The sequence below is a fragment of the Salmo salar genome, chromosome 03, assembly GCF_965601325.2.
Source record: "Salmo salar chromosome 03, fSalSal1, whole genome shotgun sequence".
In the NCBI taxonomy this organism is placed as follows: domain Eukaryota; kingdom Metazoa; phylum Chordata; class Actinopteri; order Salmoniformes; family Salmonidae; genus Salmo; species Salmo salar.
This window is the reverse complement of record NC_138293.1, coordinates 35,572,440-35,593,982: the sequence shown is the minus strand read 5'-3', so window position 1 is coordinate 35,593,982 and position 21,543 is coordinate 35,572,440. Positions and strand designations below refer to the sequence as shown.

The 21,543-nt window shown below is 43.7% G+C and overlaps 1 protein-coding gene across 2 annotated transcripts in view; it reads right to left on the bottom strand.

Moving 5' to 3' along the window:
• The window catches only part of greb1l (GREB1 like retinoic acid receptor coactivator), a 79,962-nt gene that overhangs the window by 26,002 nt on the left and 32,417 nt on the right, over nucleotides 1–21,543 (bottom strand). Inside the window, exons 1-7 of one of the 2 annotated variants that reach the window (XM_014191782.3) lie at nucleotides 15,254–15,564; nucleotides 11,517–11,636; nucleotides 7,728–7,887; nucleotides 7,080–7,262; nucleotides 6,611–6,787; nucleotides 6,142–6,318; nucleotides 5,654–5,779 (exon numbers count right to left, since the gene is read on the bottom strand). In XM_014191782.3, coding sequence (XP_014047257.2) covers nucleotides 5,654–5,779; nucleotides 6,142–6,318; nucleotides 6,611–6,787; nucleotides 7,080–7,262; nucleotides 7,728–7,884 — 820 coding nt within the window. In that variant the 5' untranslated portion in view covers nucleotides 7,885–7,887; nucleotides 11,517–11,636; nucleotides 15,254–15,564. Of the gene's footprint in view, nucleotides 1–5,653; nucleotides 5,780–6,141; nucleotides 6,319–6,610; nucleotides 6,788–7,079; nucleotides 7,263–7,727; nucleotides 7,888–11,516; nucleotides 11,637–15,253; nucleotides 15,565–21,543 lie in introns of those variants that run through there. The other variant, XM_045714752.2, reaches the window with a different exon arrangement.

The following is a 21,543-nucleotide window of genomic DNA, read 5'->3' as shown; positions in this document are numbered from 1 at the left end:
GTGACTGGAGTCTTTGACAATTTTTTGGGCTATCCTCTGACACCGCTTAGTATATTTCACAAAGACAAGTAGTGATTCAGTCAATCTCTCTTCTACTCTGAGCCAGGAGAGATTGACATGCATGTTATCGATATTAGCCCTCCATGTACATTTAAGGGCCAGCCGTGCTGCTCTGTTCTGAGACAACAGTCATTTGCTTATGCTCTTTTTTTATGGCACTTGACCATATAACTGGGCAGTAGTTCAGGTGTGATAAAACTAAGGCATGTAGGTCTTGTTTAGTTGATTGTGACATCAAGAAAGCAGAGTAGGGCTTTATCACGGACAGACCTCTCCCCATCTTAGCTACCGTTGCATCAATATGTTTTGACCATGTCAGTTTACAATCTAAGGTTGCACCAAGCAGTTTAGTCTCCTCAATTTGTTTAATTGACACATTATTCATTACAAAATTTAGATTAGATTTTGGGTTTAGTGAATGATTTGTCCCAAATACAATGCTTTTATTTTTTGGTATATGTAGGACTAGTTTATTACTTGCCACCCATTCTAAAACTGACAGCAACTCATTGTTGAGTGTAGCAGTGTTTTCACTTGCTGTGGTAGCTGATGTATATAATGTTGAATCATCAGCGCACGTGGACACGCGGGCTTTACTCAATGCTAGTGGTAGGTTATTGATAAAAATAAAGTCAAGGCAGCTACCGTGAGGTATGCCAAACTCTACCTGGTTTACGTTAGAGAGGCTTCCATTAAAGAAAACCCTCTGTGTTCTGTTAGACAGGTAACTAACTCTTAATTCACGATATACATTTGAAGTCGGAAGTTTACACACACTTAGTTTGGAGTCATTAAAACTCTTTTTTTTTAACCACTCCACAAATGTCTTGTTAACAAACTATAGTTTTGGCAAGTCGGTTAGGACATTTGCTTTGTGCATGACACAAGTAATTTTTGCAACAATTGTTTACAGACAGATTATTTCACTTATCACAATTCCAGTGGGTCAGAAGTTTACATTCACTAAGTTGACTGTGCATTTAAACAGCTTGGAAAATTCCAGAAAATGATGTCATGGCTTTAGAAGCTTCTGATAGGCTAATTGACATAATTTGAGTCAATTGGAGGTGTACCTGTGGATGTATTTCAAGGCCTACCTTCAAACTCAGTGCCTCCTTGCTTGACATCATGGGAAAATCAAGAGAAATCAGCCAAGACCTCAGAAAAAAAATTGTAGACCTCCACAAGTCTGGTTCATGCTTGGGAGCAATTTCCAAACGCCTGAAGGTACCACGTTCATCTGTACAAACAATAGTACGCAAGTATAAACACCATGGGACCACGCAGCCGTCATACCGCTCAGGAAGGAGACGCGTTCTGTCTCCTAGAGATGAATGTACTTTGGTGCGAAAAGTGCAAATCAATCCCAGAACAACAGCAAAGGACCTTGTGAAGATGCTGGAGGAAACAGGTACAAAAGTATCTATATCCACAGTAAAACGAGTCCTATATCGACATAACCTGAAAGGCCGCTCAGCAAGGAAGAAGCCACTGCTCTAAAACCCCCATAAAAAAGCAACACTACGGTTTGCAACTGCACATGGGGACAAAGATCGTACCTTTTGGAGAAATGTTCTCCCGTCTGATGAAACAAAAATAGAACTGTTTGGCCATAATGACCATCGTTATGTTTGGAGGAAAAAGGGGGAGTCTTGCAAGCCGAAGAACACCATCCCAACCGTGAAGCACGTAGGTGGCAGCATCATGTTGTGAGGGTGCTTTGCTGCATGGGGGACTGGCACACTTCCCAAAATAGATGGTTTCATGAGGTAGGAAAATTATGTGGATATATTGAAGCAACATCTCAAGACATCAGTCAGGAAGTTAAAGCTTGGTCGCAAATGGGTCTTCTAAATGGACAATGACCCCAAGCATACTTCCAAAGTTGTTTAAAATGGCTTAAGGACAACAAAGGCAAGGTGTTGGAGTGGCCATCACAAAGCCCTGACCTCCATCCTATAGAAAATTTATGGGCAGAACTGAAAAAGCGTGTGCGTGCAAGGAGGCCTACAAACCTGACGTTTGACCCAAGTTAAACAATTTAAAGGCAATGCTACCTTTATTTAACTAGGCAAGTCAGTTAAGAACAAATTCTTATTTTCAATGACGGCCTAGGAACAGTGGGTTAACTGCCTTGTTCAGGGGCAGAATGACAGATTTTTACCTTGTCAGCTCAGGGATTCGATCTTGCAAACTTTCGGTTACTAGTCCAACGCTCTAACCACTAGGCTACTTGCCACCCCACAAATATTAATTGAGTGTATGTAAACTTCTGACCCACTGGAAATGTGATGAAAGAAATAAAAGCTGAAATAAATCAATCTCTCTGCTATTATTCTGACATTTCACATTCTTAAAATAAAGTGGTGATCCTAACTGACCTAGACAGGGAATTTTTACTCGGATTAAATGTCAGGAATTGTGAAAAACGGAGTTTAAATGTATTTGGCTAAGGCCTGTAAAGGATGTAAAGCCAAAACACACGTTTTTTTCATGATCGATAATGTCAAAAGATGCATGACAAAAAAGCTCCCACAATCATATCATTATCAATTTCTTTCAGCCAATCAACAATAATTTGTGTTAATACCGCACATGTTGAGTACCCCTACCTATAAGCGTGGTGAAAGTCAGTTGTGAAATAGCCTTGTATCTGGTTCAACACTCTTTTTTTTCAATGTAAATAGTCCGGGTGGCCATTTGATTAATTGTTCAGCAGTCTTAGAAAAGCTGTTAAGGAGACTTTTGGACCTAGACTTGGCGCGACGGTTCCATTTGTCAGGCGGTATCAGAGAGAACAGTCTACTGTGACATTAATGCTAGTACGAACTCGGACCCAGGCGCAGAGAAACACAGCAGGCAGAGGTAAGGGTAAAACCAGAATATTTACTCAAGATCTTCATAGCAAAACAACAAAGCAAGGGCACACGAGAACACTGAACAAAACATGAGACCTGAGCAACTGGCCCAATCCACAGAGAAACCAAAATAGTCATCCAGCATGTGATCCCAATCAGCCCAATCAGGGTCACCTGGACACTAGAAGTAACCCAAGGGTGCTATCCAGTGGCAACGTCAGGTAGTACACTGAAGGGAGAAAACCTGACCTGTGACACTATGACTTGGGTGACTGGAGTCCTTTGACAATTTTTTGGGCCTTCTGGGATGATAGTGTTGATGTGAGCCATGACTAGCCTTTCAAAGCACTTCATGGCTACCGACATGAGTGCTATGGGGCGGTAGTCATTTAGGCAGGTTACCTTCCCATTCTTTGGCACAGAGACTATGGTGGTCTGCTTGAAACATGTAGCTATTACAGAATCGGTCAGGGAGAGGTTGAAAATGTCAGTGAAGACACTTGCCAGTTGGTCCGCGCATGCTCTGAGTACACACCCTGGTAATCCGTTTGGCCCTCAGCCTTGTGAATTTTGACATGTTTAAAGGTCTTGCTCACATCGGCTACGGAGAGCGTAATCACACAGTCGTCTGGAACAGCTGGTGCTCTCAGTGTTGCTTGCATCGAAGCGAGCATAAAAGGCATTTAGCTCTTCTGGTAGGTTCGCGTCACTGGGCAGCTTGCAGCTGGGTTTCTCTTCGTAGTCCGTAATAGTTTGCAAGCCCTGCCACAGCCGACGAGCGTCGGAGCCAGTGTAGTAGGATTTAATCTCCATCCTGTATTGATGCTTTGCCTGTTTGATGGTTCGTCAGGAGGGCATAGCGGAATTTCTTATAAGCGTCTGGATTAATGTCCCGCTTCTTGAAAGCGGCAGATCTAGCCTTTAGCTCGGTGCAGATGTTGCCTGTAATCCATGGCTTCTGGTTGGGATATGTACGTACGATCACTGTGGGGACGACGTTTTCGATGCACTTACTGATGAAGCCAGTGACTGAGGTGTTAAACTCCTCAATGCCATTGGCTGATTCACGGAACATATTCCAGTCTGTGCTAGCAAAGCAGTTCTGTAGCATAGCATCCGCGTCAATTGACCACTTCCGTATTGAGCGAGTCACTGCTACTTCCTGCTTTAATCTTTGCTTGTAAGCAGGAATCAGGAGGATATAATTATGGTCAGATTTGCCAAATGGAGCGTGGGGGAGAGCTTTGTATGTGTCTCTGTGTGTGGAGTAAAGGTGGTCTAGATATTTTTTCTCCTCTGGTTGCACCTGTGATATGCTGGTGGAAATGAGGTAAAACAGATTTAAGTTTATCTGCATTAAAGTCCCCGGCCACTAGGATCGCCGCTTCTGGATGAGCATTTTTTTTTATGGTTATGGTCTTATATAGCTCGTTGAGTGCAGTCTTAGTTCCAGCATTGGTTTGTGGTGGTAAATAGATAGCTACGAATAATATAGATGATACATCTCTTGGTAGATAGTGTGGTTTACAGCTTTTCATGAGGTACTCTACCTCAGGTGAGCAATAGCTTGAGACGTCTTTAATATTAGACATCGCGCACCAGCAGTTATTGACAAATAGACACACACCCCCGCCCCTTGTCTTCCCAGACGTAACTGCTCTGTCCTGCTGATTCATGGAAAACCCAGCCAGCTCTATCGTACCCGTGTCGTCGTTCAGCCATGACTCGGTGAAACATAAGATATTGCAGTTTTTTGTCCCATTGGTAGGATTGTCTCGACCGTAGATCATCGAGTTTGTTTTCCAGTGATTGCACGTTGGCCAATAGAACCGATGGTAGTGTCGATTTACTCACTCGCCTACAAATCCTCACAAGGCACCATGACCTTCTCCCTCTGTATCTTAGTCTTTTCTTCACGCAAACGATGAGGATTTGGGCCTGGGCTCCGGAAAGCAGTATATCCTTCGTGTCGGACTCATTAAAGAAAAAGATCTTTGTCCAGTTTGAGGTGAGTAATCGCTGTTCTGATGTCCAGAAGCTCTTTTCAGTCATAAGAGACGGTAGCAGCAACTTTATGTCCAAAATAAGTTTCAAACAAAATAGCACAGTTGGTTAGTATCCCGTAAAACGGCAGCCATCCCCTCCGGCGCCATTATTATTCAGAGTTTGTTGCTGGCATTTCATGCCCAAGTTTGCTAATCTTGCCAATAAAAAATTTAAGTAGTTGGCAATATCAGAGGGTTTTGGGATGAATACACCGTCTGATTCAATGAATGATGGAGCTGAGTTTGCCTTTTTGCCCAAAATGTCATTTAAGGTGCTCCAAAGCTTTTTACTATCATCCTTTATATAATTTATCTTTGTTTCATAGTACAGTTTCTTCTTCTTTTTGTTTAGTTTAGTCACATGATTTCTCAATGTACAGTTTGTTTGCAAATCGGCTGTGCAGCCAGACTTATTTGCCATTCCTTTTGCCTCGTTCCTCTTAGATCTCATACTGACTGAGCACTAACTGCACTATAAACTGAGACAGAGTTGACTGCCATGAGCGTGTCCTACCTGAGAGGGAGAAAGAGGAAGAGGAGGGTGTGCGTGTGTCCTACCTGAGAGGGAGAAAGAGGAAGAGGAGGGTGTGTGTGTGTCCTACCTGAGAGGGAAAAAGAGGAAGAGGAGGGTGTGCGTGTGTCCTACCTGAGAGGGAGAAAGAGGAAGAGGAGGGTGTGTGTGTGTCCTACCTGAGAGCGAGAAAGGGGAAGAGCTGTGTCCATTGGTGCCTCCATTCTCCTTGCTACTCAGGGAGGATGAGGAACTGGGCTTGGAGGTGGATGCACTGCTATTGGAGAACTGGCGCGTCTTGCAGTCTGGGGAAAAGGAGGGGAGAAATAAATAACATTTTTAAAATAGAGCTGGAAACATATTATCAGTGAATCAATCAATGATACATTTTGTATATATATTGATGGGTCATAAAACAAATATAGCCCCAGTCCAATAACACATTTTAGTTATTACAAACGTTACAAAAACCACTCAACTCCATTAGGCTACTATGCATTTATAATGCATTTACTAAATTACTATGCAACATCCTGTCATGTTGTAGAAACATACAATGTTACTAGTGTAATTACAGTGTTACAACACAGGTATAAGAGAAATTCAATGTAAAGTGTTGCAGAAAGTGTGTGAAATGAATGCAGATAGGGTCAGAGAGACATCTCACCTTTCCAGCAGATGAGGGGTCCTTTGCACAGAGCACCCTGAGAGTTCTTCACCAGGTAGTATTTTAAGTGCTTCTGCTTCTTGGGCTGCGTGGCTAGCTTCAGGTTGATGTGGTTGGAGAACTCAGTAAAGTACCGGAACCCCTTCTCCCCACAGCCAACACAGTTCCCTGAAAACCCTGCACACACAACACATACAGAACATATTATAAGGATACATTATAGTCTTATGTCAATATTTCTATCGCCAAACATTTATGAACAACAAAAATAAGCTGTTCAATTCAATGGGGCATTAGGAGGCCACAGCACAGGTTTACCAAATGCTGAATGCAACAGTAATCAAAACTAGTTGCAAGCTACAGTATGGAGGGTGCTAAAAATCGAGCATTTCCGATGACTCATCTAAGCTGAGCGGGTAAAATACTCATATGTCTACCTCAGTATATCAGGTCATAGAGACGGACTGACCTAAAAGTGCATTTTTCCCGTTCTCATCAGGCAGAAAGCGCCTGTCCACGGCACACACCAGGATGTGCTCTGGGACGCTGGAGGACTTAGCACCGACAAGCTCGAAGCCAGCTGGGACTTCGATCGGTTCCGTCGCCATGGAGACCAGACGGAGGTCCTTACCGGCCTGGCAGAAGCCTGAGAAGAACAGTCAGCTCGGGAGTAAACATCCACAACAACACCACACAGTACACGTACCATGGTCGCGTTCACTGGAATTAGTATTATCGTCATCAACTTGCTGAATAATATCTATACAGAGGTCTACGATACATTGGAACATACCAAGCTGAATATTGTTGCAAACATGTGGTGTTCCTAAGTAGAGAATGTATTAAGATGTGTTCTTAAGATATGCTTTTTTAGCAAGGATTTGAACCCCAGGGGTTCCCAGGACAAAAGGAGTATGAGATGTTTTTTGAGGCCTTACCGTCCATGGTGCAGCAGCCGTCGGGCGCAGGGCCCTGGTGTAGGTAGGGCAGGGGGGGGCTGCTGGGGTCAGAGTCCTCCTCCTCCTCCAGCTCTTCCAGACCGTTAGAGGCCCGGCCGTTTAGCAGATCCTGACCCTTAGGCTCCCCGCACGGCATGTACAGGTCCACCTTGGGCTTTACATCTGACCCAATAACACACAATGACCCCCGTAAGACATAATGTCGCCATCATACACCACATCACACAGCACAATAAATTCTCCTGGAGTGAAGATGCCAGACAAAGGCAAGGAGATGGAGTTCGGAGGCTTTGCAAGTCCTTTTTCAATAGAAGGACAAACCCATAACACATTACATGGCCACGTTCAAGTCCACCTCTCTTCAAGAGAACTAAATGAGTGAGATGATATAGATTTGCTGTGTGTGTGGGTATAATGTAATGACTAATTCGCGAGTCCTATTCAACTGGTTATCATTAACATAACTAAACATGATCAGAGAAAGACGTTTTTTGCCCAATGTGTTTCTGTTATCTATAATCCACTAATGAAACAGTCAGCTAGCTATAGCTAGTGTTTTGTACTGTTTCTATACATAACGACCTTGATGAGGACAGAGAACGGAGCAATTCAGACAGAGAGAAGTACCATCCATGTTGCCAGGATACTGGTCAGGCTCCAGATATAGCTGAGTGAAGATGGGCTGTGGGTCTCCACTGCTGGAGCGTAGGGAGGCCTTGATGGAGTTGTGGAGGGCCTCCTCGAAGCGAGCAGATTTCAGCTGCCCCGCGTACGAATTCCCCATTATCTGTAATGAGAAGAACGGTATAACATGGACAAAAGCACAGCTATGCACTCAAGGCTCAGCTCCATCCACGTCGATTAGTAAGAGAGAACAGAGTAGGAATCCAATCTACAAAGGATACTTGTCCAGGGGTCATATAGATGCTAGGATGCACTTACAGTCTCACATAAGATGCATGCGCGCACACAATCTCTCACTCTCTTTACCTTTTATTCCCTCTGTCTTTATCCCTACCCTATTTCTTTCTGGTTTTGTCTCTAAATCTTTCCCTCTCTTTCTGAATTTCAGTATGTCGCCCTGGCCTCATTGCCCCCTCCTTTGGTCCACTCTTCGGACATCTGCCGAGGTCGGCTGTGTGGGCCTGGGGTTGAGGTTGGGAAGCAGGTGGCAGCTGGACAGACAGGGACACACACATGTGGCCTGGTGGCACTGAAGAGTGTAAGGGGGGGGGGCTTAGTGAAAAGCTCTTGTTCAAATAGAACAGAAGTGACCAGTACAGGGAAAGAGTAATAACCAAGTACCCCCATAATGAATGACTGGTATAGACTGTCCAGCTAAATAACTATCCTTAAATAACTCTCCTTTTCGCTCCTCTCCTTTTTCTGGCCATTGCCCTTTTCATATCACCCAGCCATTCATTTGCAGGGTTTACAATTATAAAGGACTGAAAAGAAAGTCCTATTTTTTTGCCAGCTAACATATGGTCTTGGCCTGAAAAACCCTCCGTACCATTGTCCTTGGGCTACATTTGGCAGGTGTTACTGTAGTGTTGTATAAACGCAACCATTAACAGCCAAGTCAAGCCACAGGTTGAAGGTTTCATCTGTTTGGGAACAACTAGGACTCTGTAACCATCACATTGTCTGCGCAGGTTTTTTAGGGGCACAATTACTAGTGATAACATGTATTTTGACTAACTCTATGCCTAGCAATATTACATTTTGACTATGCCAAGCGATGTATAAATGGCTTGGCTATCGAACAACTAGTCCAAATGAAACTCCTGTATCTGCAATGTAAAAGAAATGTACAGGAATATAGACTACACATGATATCTATAGGACATAGAGAATTTGCAGACAAATCACATTTAAATATAACTAACCAATTTGTATCTATTTTTGACATGTAAAAAAACAAGTTGCATCCAATCCAGATCATTTGATTGACAGGTGAATTGCCACTGGACAAAATACCCCTCGCCTAAGGTAACCATTATAAAATACAACCAACTAAGACTTAACTGGGTTAATCATTATATCAAGAGAACCTATTTTACTGAGATCAATCTGACAAATACAAAGCACTATTCAGTGTCTATGTTGATTCTACTCGAAAGCTCTTTGTTCACCCTTTTAAAATGAAGAAGCATGCCTCTTCCCATGTTGTCTTTAGCTACTGTAGTGTAGCCGTCTAAAACCCTGAACCCTTTTATTCTGTCAATAACCGGCAGGCTTGGTAATCAAGTTGAAACAGTCAGCCATCCGAGGTCCTGGTCCTGCCCTAACCTGTCCCATGCCTGGACAGGTTCAAGCCTGGCTGATTACCCAAGAACCTACCCAGGGGGAAAAGGGTCTGAGAGAATGAGAAGAAAGAGAGAGACAGCAAGAGAGAGAGAGAGACAGTGAGAGAGAGACAGCTTTGGCAATGTACACATATGTTTCCCATGCCAATAAAGCCCTTTGACTTGAGAGAGATAGAGAGGGGGTGGGATATGGCCAGCCAAGGCAGACAAAGGACAAGATTAAGTGTGGTGCCTGATTGTGCTTTGACAGAGATAAGCAGCTTAACATAAAGAAGCTACAGTATTTCTCCCTCCGCTGACGGGTGGATGGATGGAGAGAGATAGAGAGAGAACTATCCAAGGTGTGTTTAAAGAGGTGGCGGAGCCTGGTGAAGGCGTCCACATGCTTCCCATATATTATGACAACATTTTGTGACGTTTTCGTTCGTTTTGGTCTTCGGTTGTTTGTGCACACGTCATTTTTTCTCAAAGTTGGTAGCGGTTTCATGCACATTTTTTCACTTGAGAAATACTGCACCAAACATCTTAGTTAGTTGTAGAATTCTCGGCAAAAACATGAAAAGATGAATTCAGTCTGGTTTCGGCGTCTCAAGATAGACAAACAGTACTATTGCCGCTTTTTTCACATTTTTCAAGCAAACGTATTTTAAGGGAGTATGAGAGCACACTCATTCCGTTCGCCGAGCCGAACCGAAGCATGCTGATGCCTTAAGGGGTTTTTCGGAGGACTTCCAGGTCAATTCAAGAGCCCAGAGCAGCAGAGAACAGATTTGTCCTTAAACCTCACAAAGTGAAGCCATAGTGGTGACCTCACAAAGCTGACACATGGGAGAGGTGGAGAGGGGAACACAGACGAGACCCTTCAACACGTGCTCCATCACAACAAAGCCACACCGTGACAAAGGTGGCCTAATGGATGTGGCTGGAGCAGGAGAGAGATAGAGGAAGTGGCTGGAGCAGGAGAGAGATAGAGGAAGTGGTTGGTCAGGAGAGAGAGAGAGGAAGTGGCTGGAGCAGGAGAGAGAGAGAGGAAGTGGGTGGTCAGGAGTGAGATAGAGGAAGTGGCTGGAGCAGGAGAGAGATAGAGGAAGTGGGTGGTCAGGAGAGAGATAGAGAGAGGAAGTGGGTGGTCAGGAGTGAGATAGAGGAAGTGGGTGGTCAGGAGAGAGATAGAGAGAGGAAGTGGGTGGTCAGGAGAGAGATAGAGAGAGGAAGTGGGTGGTCAGGAGTGAGATAGAGGAAGTGGGTGGTCAGGAGAGAGATAGAGGAAGTGGGTGGTCAGGAGAGAGAGAGAGGAAGTGGGTGGTCAGGAGTGAGATAGAGGAAGTGGGTGGTCAGGAGAGATAGAGGAAGTGGGTGGTCAGGAGAGAGATAGAGAGAGGAAGTGGGTGGTCAGGAGTGAGATAGAGGAAGTGGGTGGTCAGGAGAGAGAGAGAGAGGAAGTGGGTGGTCAGGAGTGAGATAGAGGAAGTGGGTGGTCAGGAGAGAGATAGAGGAAGTGGGTGGTCAGGAGAGAGATAGAGGAAGTGGGTGGTCAGGAGTGGTTTCAGGCGGGGTTTCATTTGACATAATTATGTTTGATGAATGATGAAATAGTGTCTGATCTGTGTTTCCAGGTAGTGACAGAATCATGTTTGGAGAAGTGAAGTGACTGAGATCTCCATTTTCTCCAGAAGTAACTGGAAGCTGACCAGAAAACCCGTCTCAGATTCTTCCACAGATTCCTGAGCCTGGGTGGCCATAATGGCCATATTGCAAGAGTCTAACCCCCGTGCAGAATTAAGGTCTGGTCCTGTGACAAGCTTGCAAATTCCAGGAAGCCATATGGGAGAAAAAAAAATAGGTCTTGTTCATTAGGAATTAAATGAAAGAAAATTGTCAGACATTTTGTCAAATAGGGAGGTACCATCTGAACTTGTCCAATAAGAAACGCTCGTTATGGTTTCACGCTTTGACATGTTTTGCTACGGTGTGCCCTAAGGAACAAGACCCTCCCTTCTCTCTTTACACATCTTTCCCATTCGGACTTTACCTCACTTTCCCGACGCGACTTTAAAACATGATAATCTCATGTATTATCACGTCATCTTGGTGTAGCTGACCTTACCTTGTGTGATTGTTCCCAGGCGTGAAGGGATTTGTTCTCCTCTGCTACATGATGGGTCAGAAGAACCACTGTGTAGAAACGTCCTGCAGTGACATCCCCCTCAGCAGCACTGTTCTAGACCTAAAGAGAGAGGTCGGATGAATACATGAGATTAACAGAATGCATCTTCACCCAAGGATCCAAATGAACAGACATATGGAATATAGGAGACATACTGTATAGTAGGCTAAAGGTTTATAGTTGGCTAATTGTCTGAAACTGATTAGTACACTAAGGAAGACGATCATGCCACGCTGGTGTATTTAAAGGCGAGAGCGTCGAATCAGGCTTTGACCCGGTTGATATACTGTATGCAAGGAGAAGTGTTTGCTGCAAATAACACACGGTAGGCCTGCAGCACCTTTCATCACAAGATATCAAATCAAACCCAATATTTCAAAAATCCTATTGAAATGAAACTCAAGGTTGAAAGACGCACAAAAGCTTTTAAATAGTCAGTACAGTCCACACAACATGTCTGACCGTGTTGGCTGCACTTAGAGCAATGAGAGAGGCCACTCAAAAGTTAAGAGGAGCTTAACAGATTGCACAAAACCATGACATATGTAGTGACCGTTGGCGGTGAACAGGGGTTATGTGATACGGTAGCCTCTGGGTATTTTTGTAAAACACACTAGAGTGTTAGGGTTTGTAATCATTCACACACACACACACACACACACACACACACACACACACACACACACACACACACACACACACACACACACACACACACACACACACACACACACACACACACACACACACACACCAACAACTACTAAAAACTGGTACAGATAAAAGATCTTAATTTGACCAGTTTCTCACAGCAGCAAAATAATCCTGCAGCAACAGGAAATTTGAACTTTGGTGTGGATTATAATTCATGGAGTTTTTGTAGGCGTTGATAAATGTTTTTTTTTTAAATTAAGTCTGACATTTTAAAGTGGAAATTTCAAACTTTAGAAGCCTTTTTAAACCTTGAATACACTACACGTTTGCATTTCCTGCTTTGCAGGACATGTCCTGCAACAGCAGAATGATCAAATTAAGATCCTACATCTGTACTTCCACTTTGACCCCAAGCATTGTTTACCCACTCCTAGACCTTATACAACTAAGCTGATACAAAGTTCCCTTCAAAACATTGACTGTCACAAGAATGCTCCCTGTCACCATCCTGTAATGCACGGTCCTTGTTGTGCAGTTTTTGGGACCTAGTGTCCCTAATTTGCCCCTGCCTGTGGTCTGGGGCCCAAGTCCTCGCGCTTGCATTACATACACACTGATTTGTCCTGTTAACCACATTGAAGTAGTTAACTTTGTGAATGATTAGCCTCACACTGATAGGGCTAATCAAACTACAGAGCTACATGGTCAATGGGAGGGACAAGGGGATAGGGGGATAAGGGAGGTCATGCAAATTCCATACCATCCAGGTCAGACAGTGCTATACCTTTACCGGAACCCTGTATGAGTTTAGGTGGACATTCTCTTTAGTACAGACTGAACATCCAAATCTTCCTTCACTTCTAGATACACACATTAAGGGCCCTCTAGGCAACCAATTCTGCATTCACAGTAATATAACCCATTCTATGAGACATTCTCATCACACCGGCCTATCAGTAGGCCTAGACTACACATCACTCTTAACATAACCCTGTATCTCTGTCCATGATCACAGGGTCACTATCAACGGCATTAACCCCCCACTTGGCCCAGAGTGTTGAAATATTTTCATGGCTGTCAAATCAAATTATGTGTATGTGTCATATGCACAAGAAACACATGATGTACTCAGTACAATGAAATGTTTACTCTCAACTAAATGTGACAACAATAAGAATCGAGGGGGGAAAAAAAGTACTAATAATAAGAATAATCTAGGACACTGCAGATGGCCGGTGAGATGTACCTGACCCATCGGAGCCGTAAATCTAGACATACTCAGGCACAGCCTCGGGCGCCTAACGGCTGGGATCCTGTTCTTCTGGTAATGACATTTTAGGGTCCTTTCAGCATGACATGCTGGTAGGGAATTTTGCCCGAGGGGTGTAAGGAGGGAATTTAAGGCGGTGGCCGCAGAAGTACACACACACACACACACACAAACATACAAACACACACACACACACACACACACACACACACACACACACACACACACACACACACACACACACACACACACACACACACACACACACACACACACACACACACAAACACCCACATGTGCACACCGAAGGACCCGTGCATGCATATGCGTAAAATAGCTAACTCATTGTGAATGAACGATGTGAAAACAGAGGTCCTATTTTAGAGTGATGTGGATTTAAATTCTAAGAAATGTTAGATATTTAACTCCAAGAGCACTGTGAGCTTAGCCTTGCTCCCACCCCTCCCTGTGTTCTTTCTCTCTCCCTCCTTCCCTCCCTCTCTGCCTCTCTCTGTTTCCCCCACGCCACTCCACTCCCCCTTTTGTTTCTTCCTTCATCTGCATAATGACGTTACACTCCTGACAATGGAGGGATAGAGGCAGGATAGAGAGGGATTACATCTACTTCCCCTTGGTCACAACCTGTTTCAGACCCACTCTATCACTCCTGGAACCTTTCCTTCAAAGGACAACACTGCAACGTTGCAGTCAGTCAAGGGTTCCACGTTAAGAAATCTAACTTGCTACTGTATCCACATACGTGCACATAGGCACTGGCACAAATAGACGTGTGCGGCACGCACGCACGCCACACACAAACACACTTTGAAAAGGAAGGGGAAAAAAGTGAAAGGACAACACTGCAACGGGTAGATGCAGAAAAAACTTGATACTGGCTCGGTGATCCTGAACATGATTTTTCTACAACGCATAGTGATATAATAGTGTAAAATGATGTAGATCATCCAGAACACGGTAAAAAGACGACCACTGACTACTTCTTTACTTTATTATTGAAACATTCACGCAAGCTTTTGCCAGTCATCATGACTTACATTAGATCATGATAAAACAGACTACCGTAGTCATTCGAGTAAATGTATTACATATCTTAAGTAAATGTATTTCATATCTTAAGTAAATGTATTACATATCTCAAGTAAATGTATTACATATATTAAGTAAATGTATTACATATCTCAAGTAAATGTATTACATATCTCAAGTAAATGTATTACATATCTTAAGTAAATGTATTACATATCTTATTTTTCACAGAAATACAAGAACAATGACTGTAGGCTACACTCCTAGAAAAAAAGGTGATATCTACAACCTAAAAGGGTTCTTCGGCTGTCCCCATAGGAGAACCCTTTGAAGAACCCTTTTGATTCCAGGTAGAACCCTATTGGGTTCCATGTAGAACCCATTTCCCCAGAGGGTTCTACATGGAAGCCAAAAGAGTTCCGACTGGAACCAAATAGGGTTCTACCTGGAACCAAAAAGAGTTCTCCTATGGGGACAGCCGAAGAACCCTTTTGGAGACCTTTTTAACCAAGAGGGTACTGTCAACATTAGAAAACCCATGAATGAGGACGAGAGTACACATCAGTATAGCAGAGGAGAGGAGAGGGGGATGGGGGTTATGCAAAAAAGGACTAACATTTCCAGGTCCCTTAAATTAGGTGCTAAGAGCTGAGCCATCAACATCATGTTGGTGGAAAAGAGTAAACAATGTAATATGCTTCCATACCTTCCAAGGGTTCTCCACCAGCCAGACAGCACTTCGATAACACAACAACAACAAAAAAACGCTCCAAAACCAAACACTAAATTCCACAATGCAAAAATAAATAAATCACAAAGTCACGAATTATAGTCCATTATGGGTGATAGGTATGTCCTAAGGAAGAGGAAAAGAGTGAGGAAATATCCAAGGAGACGTAGGGCTGATTAATTCTCATCTGGTGTGTCCCCAAGCCATCAGCAGCTCCTTGGTAATTAAACTCCACGACAGTATGGACAGCAAATACTCCTCCTTCCTCCAGTACAGCAGAACCCCTCTCTCTCTGAGTCAAGCACACACGCACCCTCCCCCAGTCCCCTTGTCCCTCCCCTATGTTGTGCCATTTGCTGTGTGTGGAGTGAATTCTCTGGGGCCTCATTCATCTTAGCCCCTCTGACCCCCTGTAGTGACAGATGCTCTTGGAGGGCCGTCCTGCCTGGCCAGGAAACAAAGACATTGGGCAACATCCCCTCCTGCCACACGGTCACACCACCCCGACACGCGTGACCATCAGCATTTAACACGCCAACAACACGGGGGAAACCCTGACACAGCAGGATGACACACTGGAGAAATGGAACTACTATACCATACACTTCTTAGATTACCAAAGAAGAAGAAACAAATCTAGTCAAAATCAACCCCCCCCCCCTACTCTTTTTTTACTTTCACCCCTGTCTCTCCCTCTCTCTCTCTCTCTCTCTCTGCCACTCCCTTCCTTTTTATTAGGGCCAATTTAGAGATAGGGCAACCCCAACCACTGGCAAAATAGGGACAAGAAGAATGTCAGGTCAGCTCTGTGCATTTTGTCCCTCTTGGCCGGGCTGGGACCCTGGCCCTACAGAACAGACTACAGGCCTGGGACTGGGATGGAGACTGGGATGGACCCCTGACTGTTTTTTTTTTACCCCCGCTATAAATACCAAGGGCTCATCTGGTCAAAATAAATAAACTGGGGATCCACCTTCCGCCACCACAAATCAACAGGCGCTGGGTGGACAGATGTCAAGGATTATAGTGTCATTATAGCCTGGCTGGCTGGTCAAATGCCTCGTCATTACTAACACTGCGTCAATGGAGCGCTGGGGTGACAGATTTTATGGAAACTAAGAAATGCATTTTGGGTTTATTCCATGAAAATAAATTCAATTACGTCACATCATGGCTAATATACTGTACAGGTAGACAAGTTTCCCTAAGTGCATAAGCAACATAACACTGTATTTTTTCAATGATGTAGGGACTTTGGAGACTTTTTGGGGACTAATCAATTCACCTTCTCCTCACCAGTGGTTGCCTCACACGGAATGTTCTAACTAGGCTTTTGAACATTTTAGGTTCTCACAACAACACATTTGTAACGTTGCAATCAGATCCCAACCTATTGGCTGAGTATGAGAAAAAGATAATACTATACTCTCTTTAACCCCCCCCCCCCTACAGATCCACTGCCGATAGAGCAAAGGGTTGATGTGTGTCAGTGACATTCCCATTTCCACTTTCATATGACTTTGAACGCAAAATCTAAGCAGCTAACTGACTGCAAAATCATTCCTTGCATACACTGCCTGGTTCCTGTTTTGGCTGCAATCTCAAAATAGCTTTTGTTAATAATTTACGCCAGCCTCGTCCATGGAGTGACCAGTTAAAAGGTTACTATGCATAAAAACATTTCCCAAACAAGCCTGTAATCCCTATGTCTGGGTCTTGTTTTTCGTTTTCTATGTTTAAGTAAAGTTGCTGAGAATTTCTCAAGCAAACTAAGAAAATTCCCAAGTCAACACACAGCTACTTGACAGTAGAAAAGACACACTCCACTCCATACGCTGCACGGACCCTTTTTACACTTTTTCTAACGTTGATATTTGACCTCATGTGGATGTGCCAATGACAACATTATTATTCTCACTCTTAAATCCAACATTAGGGAGACCTAACAACCTCAAAAGAGCCACACAATATATTCACTATAACACCATATGTCTCTTGTCTCCACCTTCAACCTTCTTTTCAACAGTCCATTCTTAGAAAAATGACAAGCCTGAGTAAGCCAGTCGGTTAGCAATCTTAACATTACTTTACTAAAATATTGGATTCTGAATATGGATTCATAATATAACTGTGTTATCCTGGATCATTAAAGAGAAATAAACGGACAGATGAAACATTAAGTCAGAGGATGTTGATAAAGACCATATTGTTTAACTGTAATTCTTTCATTTTCATCTTTGCATAGCCAGGCAAGCAGTGTGACTGCCTTAGTCTTCAGTTCATTACAGCAGATCTAGTCAACAGTTGGTTTAATCTGTCCGTATAACTCTTCTCACCTCCTCACCAATGGTTATAGTATGCCGGCCACAGGCGGTGTGTGAGACAGCTATAAACTGGGGCATTAGCCAATCAGGGCTCCATTGCTCCTCACCACTCATTCATCATACAGACATCGCGCATTCTATGCTGAACGTGGAGGTTCGTGTAAATTGTATTATTATACTACACAGCGTCTGTCTGTCTGTATGGACTCTATAGGCTCCCGGGGGTAGTCCATTTGAAACAGTTGGAGTAAAGAATGAAAGAAAGAGATGACTTGTGCACTAACAGGAGACTAGCAACTTTAGTAAACATTACAGTTTCCTGTCTGATGGTAAATCAACATATGACCAATCGAAAACTCCCAAAATAAGCTTATTTGGTACAGACCAGCACTAGCAGCAAGTTGAACCTGGGAAGAGGAGTCTCGCAGTGTGATTCATCTCCCCCAGCTCCCAGCAGTAGCTCCCTCCCTCCCTGACTTTGACACAGCAGCCACGTTTAAATAGACCCGTTTGAAATGAAGATAATGAGTAAACCCAGCGGTTTCTTTGGCCTCAAAAGAGCCCTGTGTGGGAAAACAAAAGAGCCTGGGTCTGAATGCTGGCCCTGTGGCCCTCCCTCCACCCATCCCTCACCACTGTATTGAGGGCCAGCCAAAGGGCCTGACAAAGGGGAAGTGGCCCTTCCACCCTCCACTGCCACCTGAGGAAAGATGGGTCATGTGACAGGGTGACTAGAGGACAGGGGGAAGGGAGAGGGGGGATAGGGGACTGGGGGTCTCCTATCCCCTGTTGTCTTTAGATTCCAAGGGGGACAGGAGATGGTTGCCTCCATTTCTCCTCTTGTCTTCTGGATTCCCAGAGGAAAAGCTGCTTTGTCTTAGCTCAGAACTGACTCAGCTTCATTGGGTTGAATTGAGCACATTGCAGCTTTGACTGACTCCAATAACTGACTCATTATTACACCTGATAGGTGTTGCGATACTTAATTGATACAAGTATAACATGTTCAAATTGCAAATGTTCAGAAAAAATGTAGAACAATTTGAGACTCAAGGGAACGTGAACCGCACTATTGACTGCGTGCCGAGGTCAAAACATTCATTCAGACCTATACATTTAGACCTGATGTAAACTATGTGGAGAGGGTCATTTTACAAAAACACATCAAAATGAAGATACACTGAAACAGAGTCAATGACTGGAAGTAATATGTCATAGTAGAATTGAGTGAGATGAGGGATCAGTATCAGGTTTGTAGGAGAGAAAGGAGAGCTGAGGTGTTAAACGGGACAGTGTGTCTGAAGACTTACAATAAGAAAACAAACCTGCTGCATGAATAAACAAGATAGCAAAACAACAACAAAAACCCCAATGTGAAAAGTTCCTCACCGAGCCCCATTGCACCTTCTTCTCTCCCATGTTGGTTACCTCCACGGTGTAAGGTGTGACACTGTCACTTACTAGCCGGGTGGCAGCTTGTCCCCCTGCTATAATCCCCCCCCCCCCCCCCTCCCCCAAGGCTGAGCCAGGCCACACAAACAAAAGGCAGTGAGCAGCAGCATTCCAGATGAATGCCATAGCTGATGTCGGCAGCAGCAGAACAGAGAAAATAAAAGAGAGCTCAACCAGACCAGGGCCAGGAAAGTGGAACAAGAGCCTGGGGCTGTAGGGTTGGTGGGTGGTGGGGTGGATTAGCCAGTGGGGACTATAAAGGGGAGTGAACTAGGGTTTAAGGCCTGTTGTGACAGAGGGGCTGGGGAAGGGCTGATGGGGGGGCTGGGGGGAGGCGGACAAAAGGAGCATTTGGGCAGATGAAGAAGTCATCATCATTAAGCCACTGGAAGTTTACTGTCCAGTTATAAAAGTCATTTCAAAATTAGGAGGTTAGGGGGTGCGTGTGAAAGGGGAGAAGGGCTCAGAGTGCCTGAGAAGGCCTGGGGGCGGGGCAGATGAGAGCTGTGGCCTGTGGTTGTGAGGGACTCTGTGGGACTGGGGGGCCAATTCATTAGGGGCACAGCCCAGCCTTTGTGTTTGCACCAGGTTGATTGGAGTGCTGACCTTGCCTTGCCTCCCAGCCTTCCCTGTACACTCTGCTCTGGCCCAGTGGAGGATGAGTATAAGGGCAAGGCATTTAACCTTCAACTAAATCCCAGCCTCAACCACAGCAGACAAAGGTCAGCATCATTTATTAACAAAGACTTGTCTAAACAGCTGCTATTAGGACACTATAGATGCTATATAAACTGATACACAGAGTTGAAAAACTCTGTTCTGTCCCCTAAGGATTTGTTGCCAGCTCTAGTTGAAAAGTCGTTTTTTGGTTACATCTGATTCTGAAGAGTATAGAATAGAAGAATGTTTTTGGATGACAACTTTGGTGTAATTCCTTTGCATGACAGAAAAAAACATTGAAGGTTTTAACACTGTTCATCATAATGTGGGAGACAGGGTGAATTCTAGGCAGCTAAATCAACAAAATTAAGTTTACAACATTTATTTAGATACACATGGTCTAAAAATTCCTAATCAAAATAGAGGTGTAGGATCTTAATTTGATCACCTTATTGCAGGAAATGTAAAACTTGAAGCGTATTTGAGGTTTTAAAAGGCTTCTAAAGACTTAATTTTCCATTACAAAAACGTATCAACCCCTACAAAAATGCAGATGAATTATAATCCACATACTAATTCACATTTCCTGTTGCTGCAGGATACGTTTCTTGCTGTAGTAAACTGGTTCAAATCAAGATCCTTTGTCTGTACCACACTTGTCCCATCTTAGTTTTACTATGTTAAAGTGCGACTGCCCCTAAAATGCAACTTCTCATTTTGAAAATGGCCTATGTGGCATCGATATGAGTCAGAAACATTTATTGTAGTGTCAAAATTGACTATAAAGTGTAAATAGGATAATTTTGGTCATAAAGTCAGTCTTGTCCAAAACAGAGTTTTGCGAGATGATAGAAAAAAGTGGTATGTCATGGAATGAAGGTTACCGTAACAGTTTTCCTTGGGTTGGGTTTATTTCAATCCTGCCCACATGCCCACAGCTGGCAGCACCCAAGTAATCATCAGCTACACGCAATGGTCAATTTGGTTGACATTCGATATCCCTATGGGGCTAGTTAGGGACCATCAGTAAATTACACAATGTATGTAAGACAATATTACAAAATGTTAATAGCTTAAGTTTCAATGACTTAAAAACATCAAATCAACTATAAATTGTAGTTATTCAAATGCCAATATTGAAAGCATTCAATGAGACAACTAAAAGATGTGCAACATTTTTTTTCTTCTATCATTTACATTGTGTAACTTATTGATGGTCCCTAACTAGCCCCAGCGATAGGCTATCCAATGTCAAACCAACTTTGCCAAGGTCGCACACCAGCTGGCTGAAGCTAATTGCCGAAAGAAGTTGGCTAACACTAGCAAGCCTAGGTGACTTCAAGACACAATACCTTGATAGACTGTTTCACGTTATCTGGAAGGGTGAGTGACTGCAACTGTGTACTGTTTTGACAGAGAGAACGTACTGTACAAACGCTTGCCACGTTCGAACACACACACACACAAGAGATACCGACATTAACCCCCCCCAGACAACTCTTGAATCACATGGCCGCTGCGTTTCTTAATGAAAAACAAGGCCAAATCAGGAAGTTCAGCCCTCTTTAAATGTGAAAAAAAAAATACATGGAACATTTTCACTTAGTGTTGTTCTTTTTACATTTAATTTGAGGCCTGGAGGACAAACTCAGTCAATGTGGGGAATTACTGATAATTTACAATGCTCGCTGAGAAGACCTAATAAAATGGATGCCCTGCGAGTGAACCCACTCTGCATTTTACAACGCTGCTCAGCCATGGTTGAACACCAGTCCAACTATCTGAACAAGAGAAAAGGACATAGAATCTTTGGCCCTTGGATAATTTTTA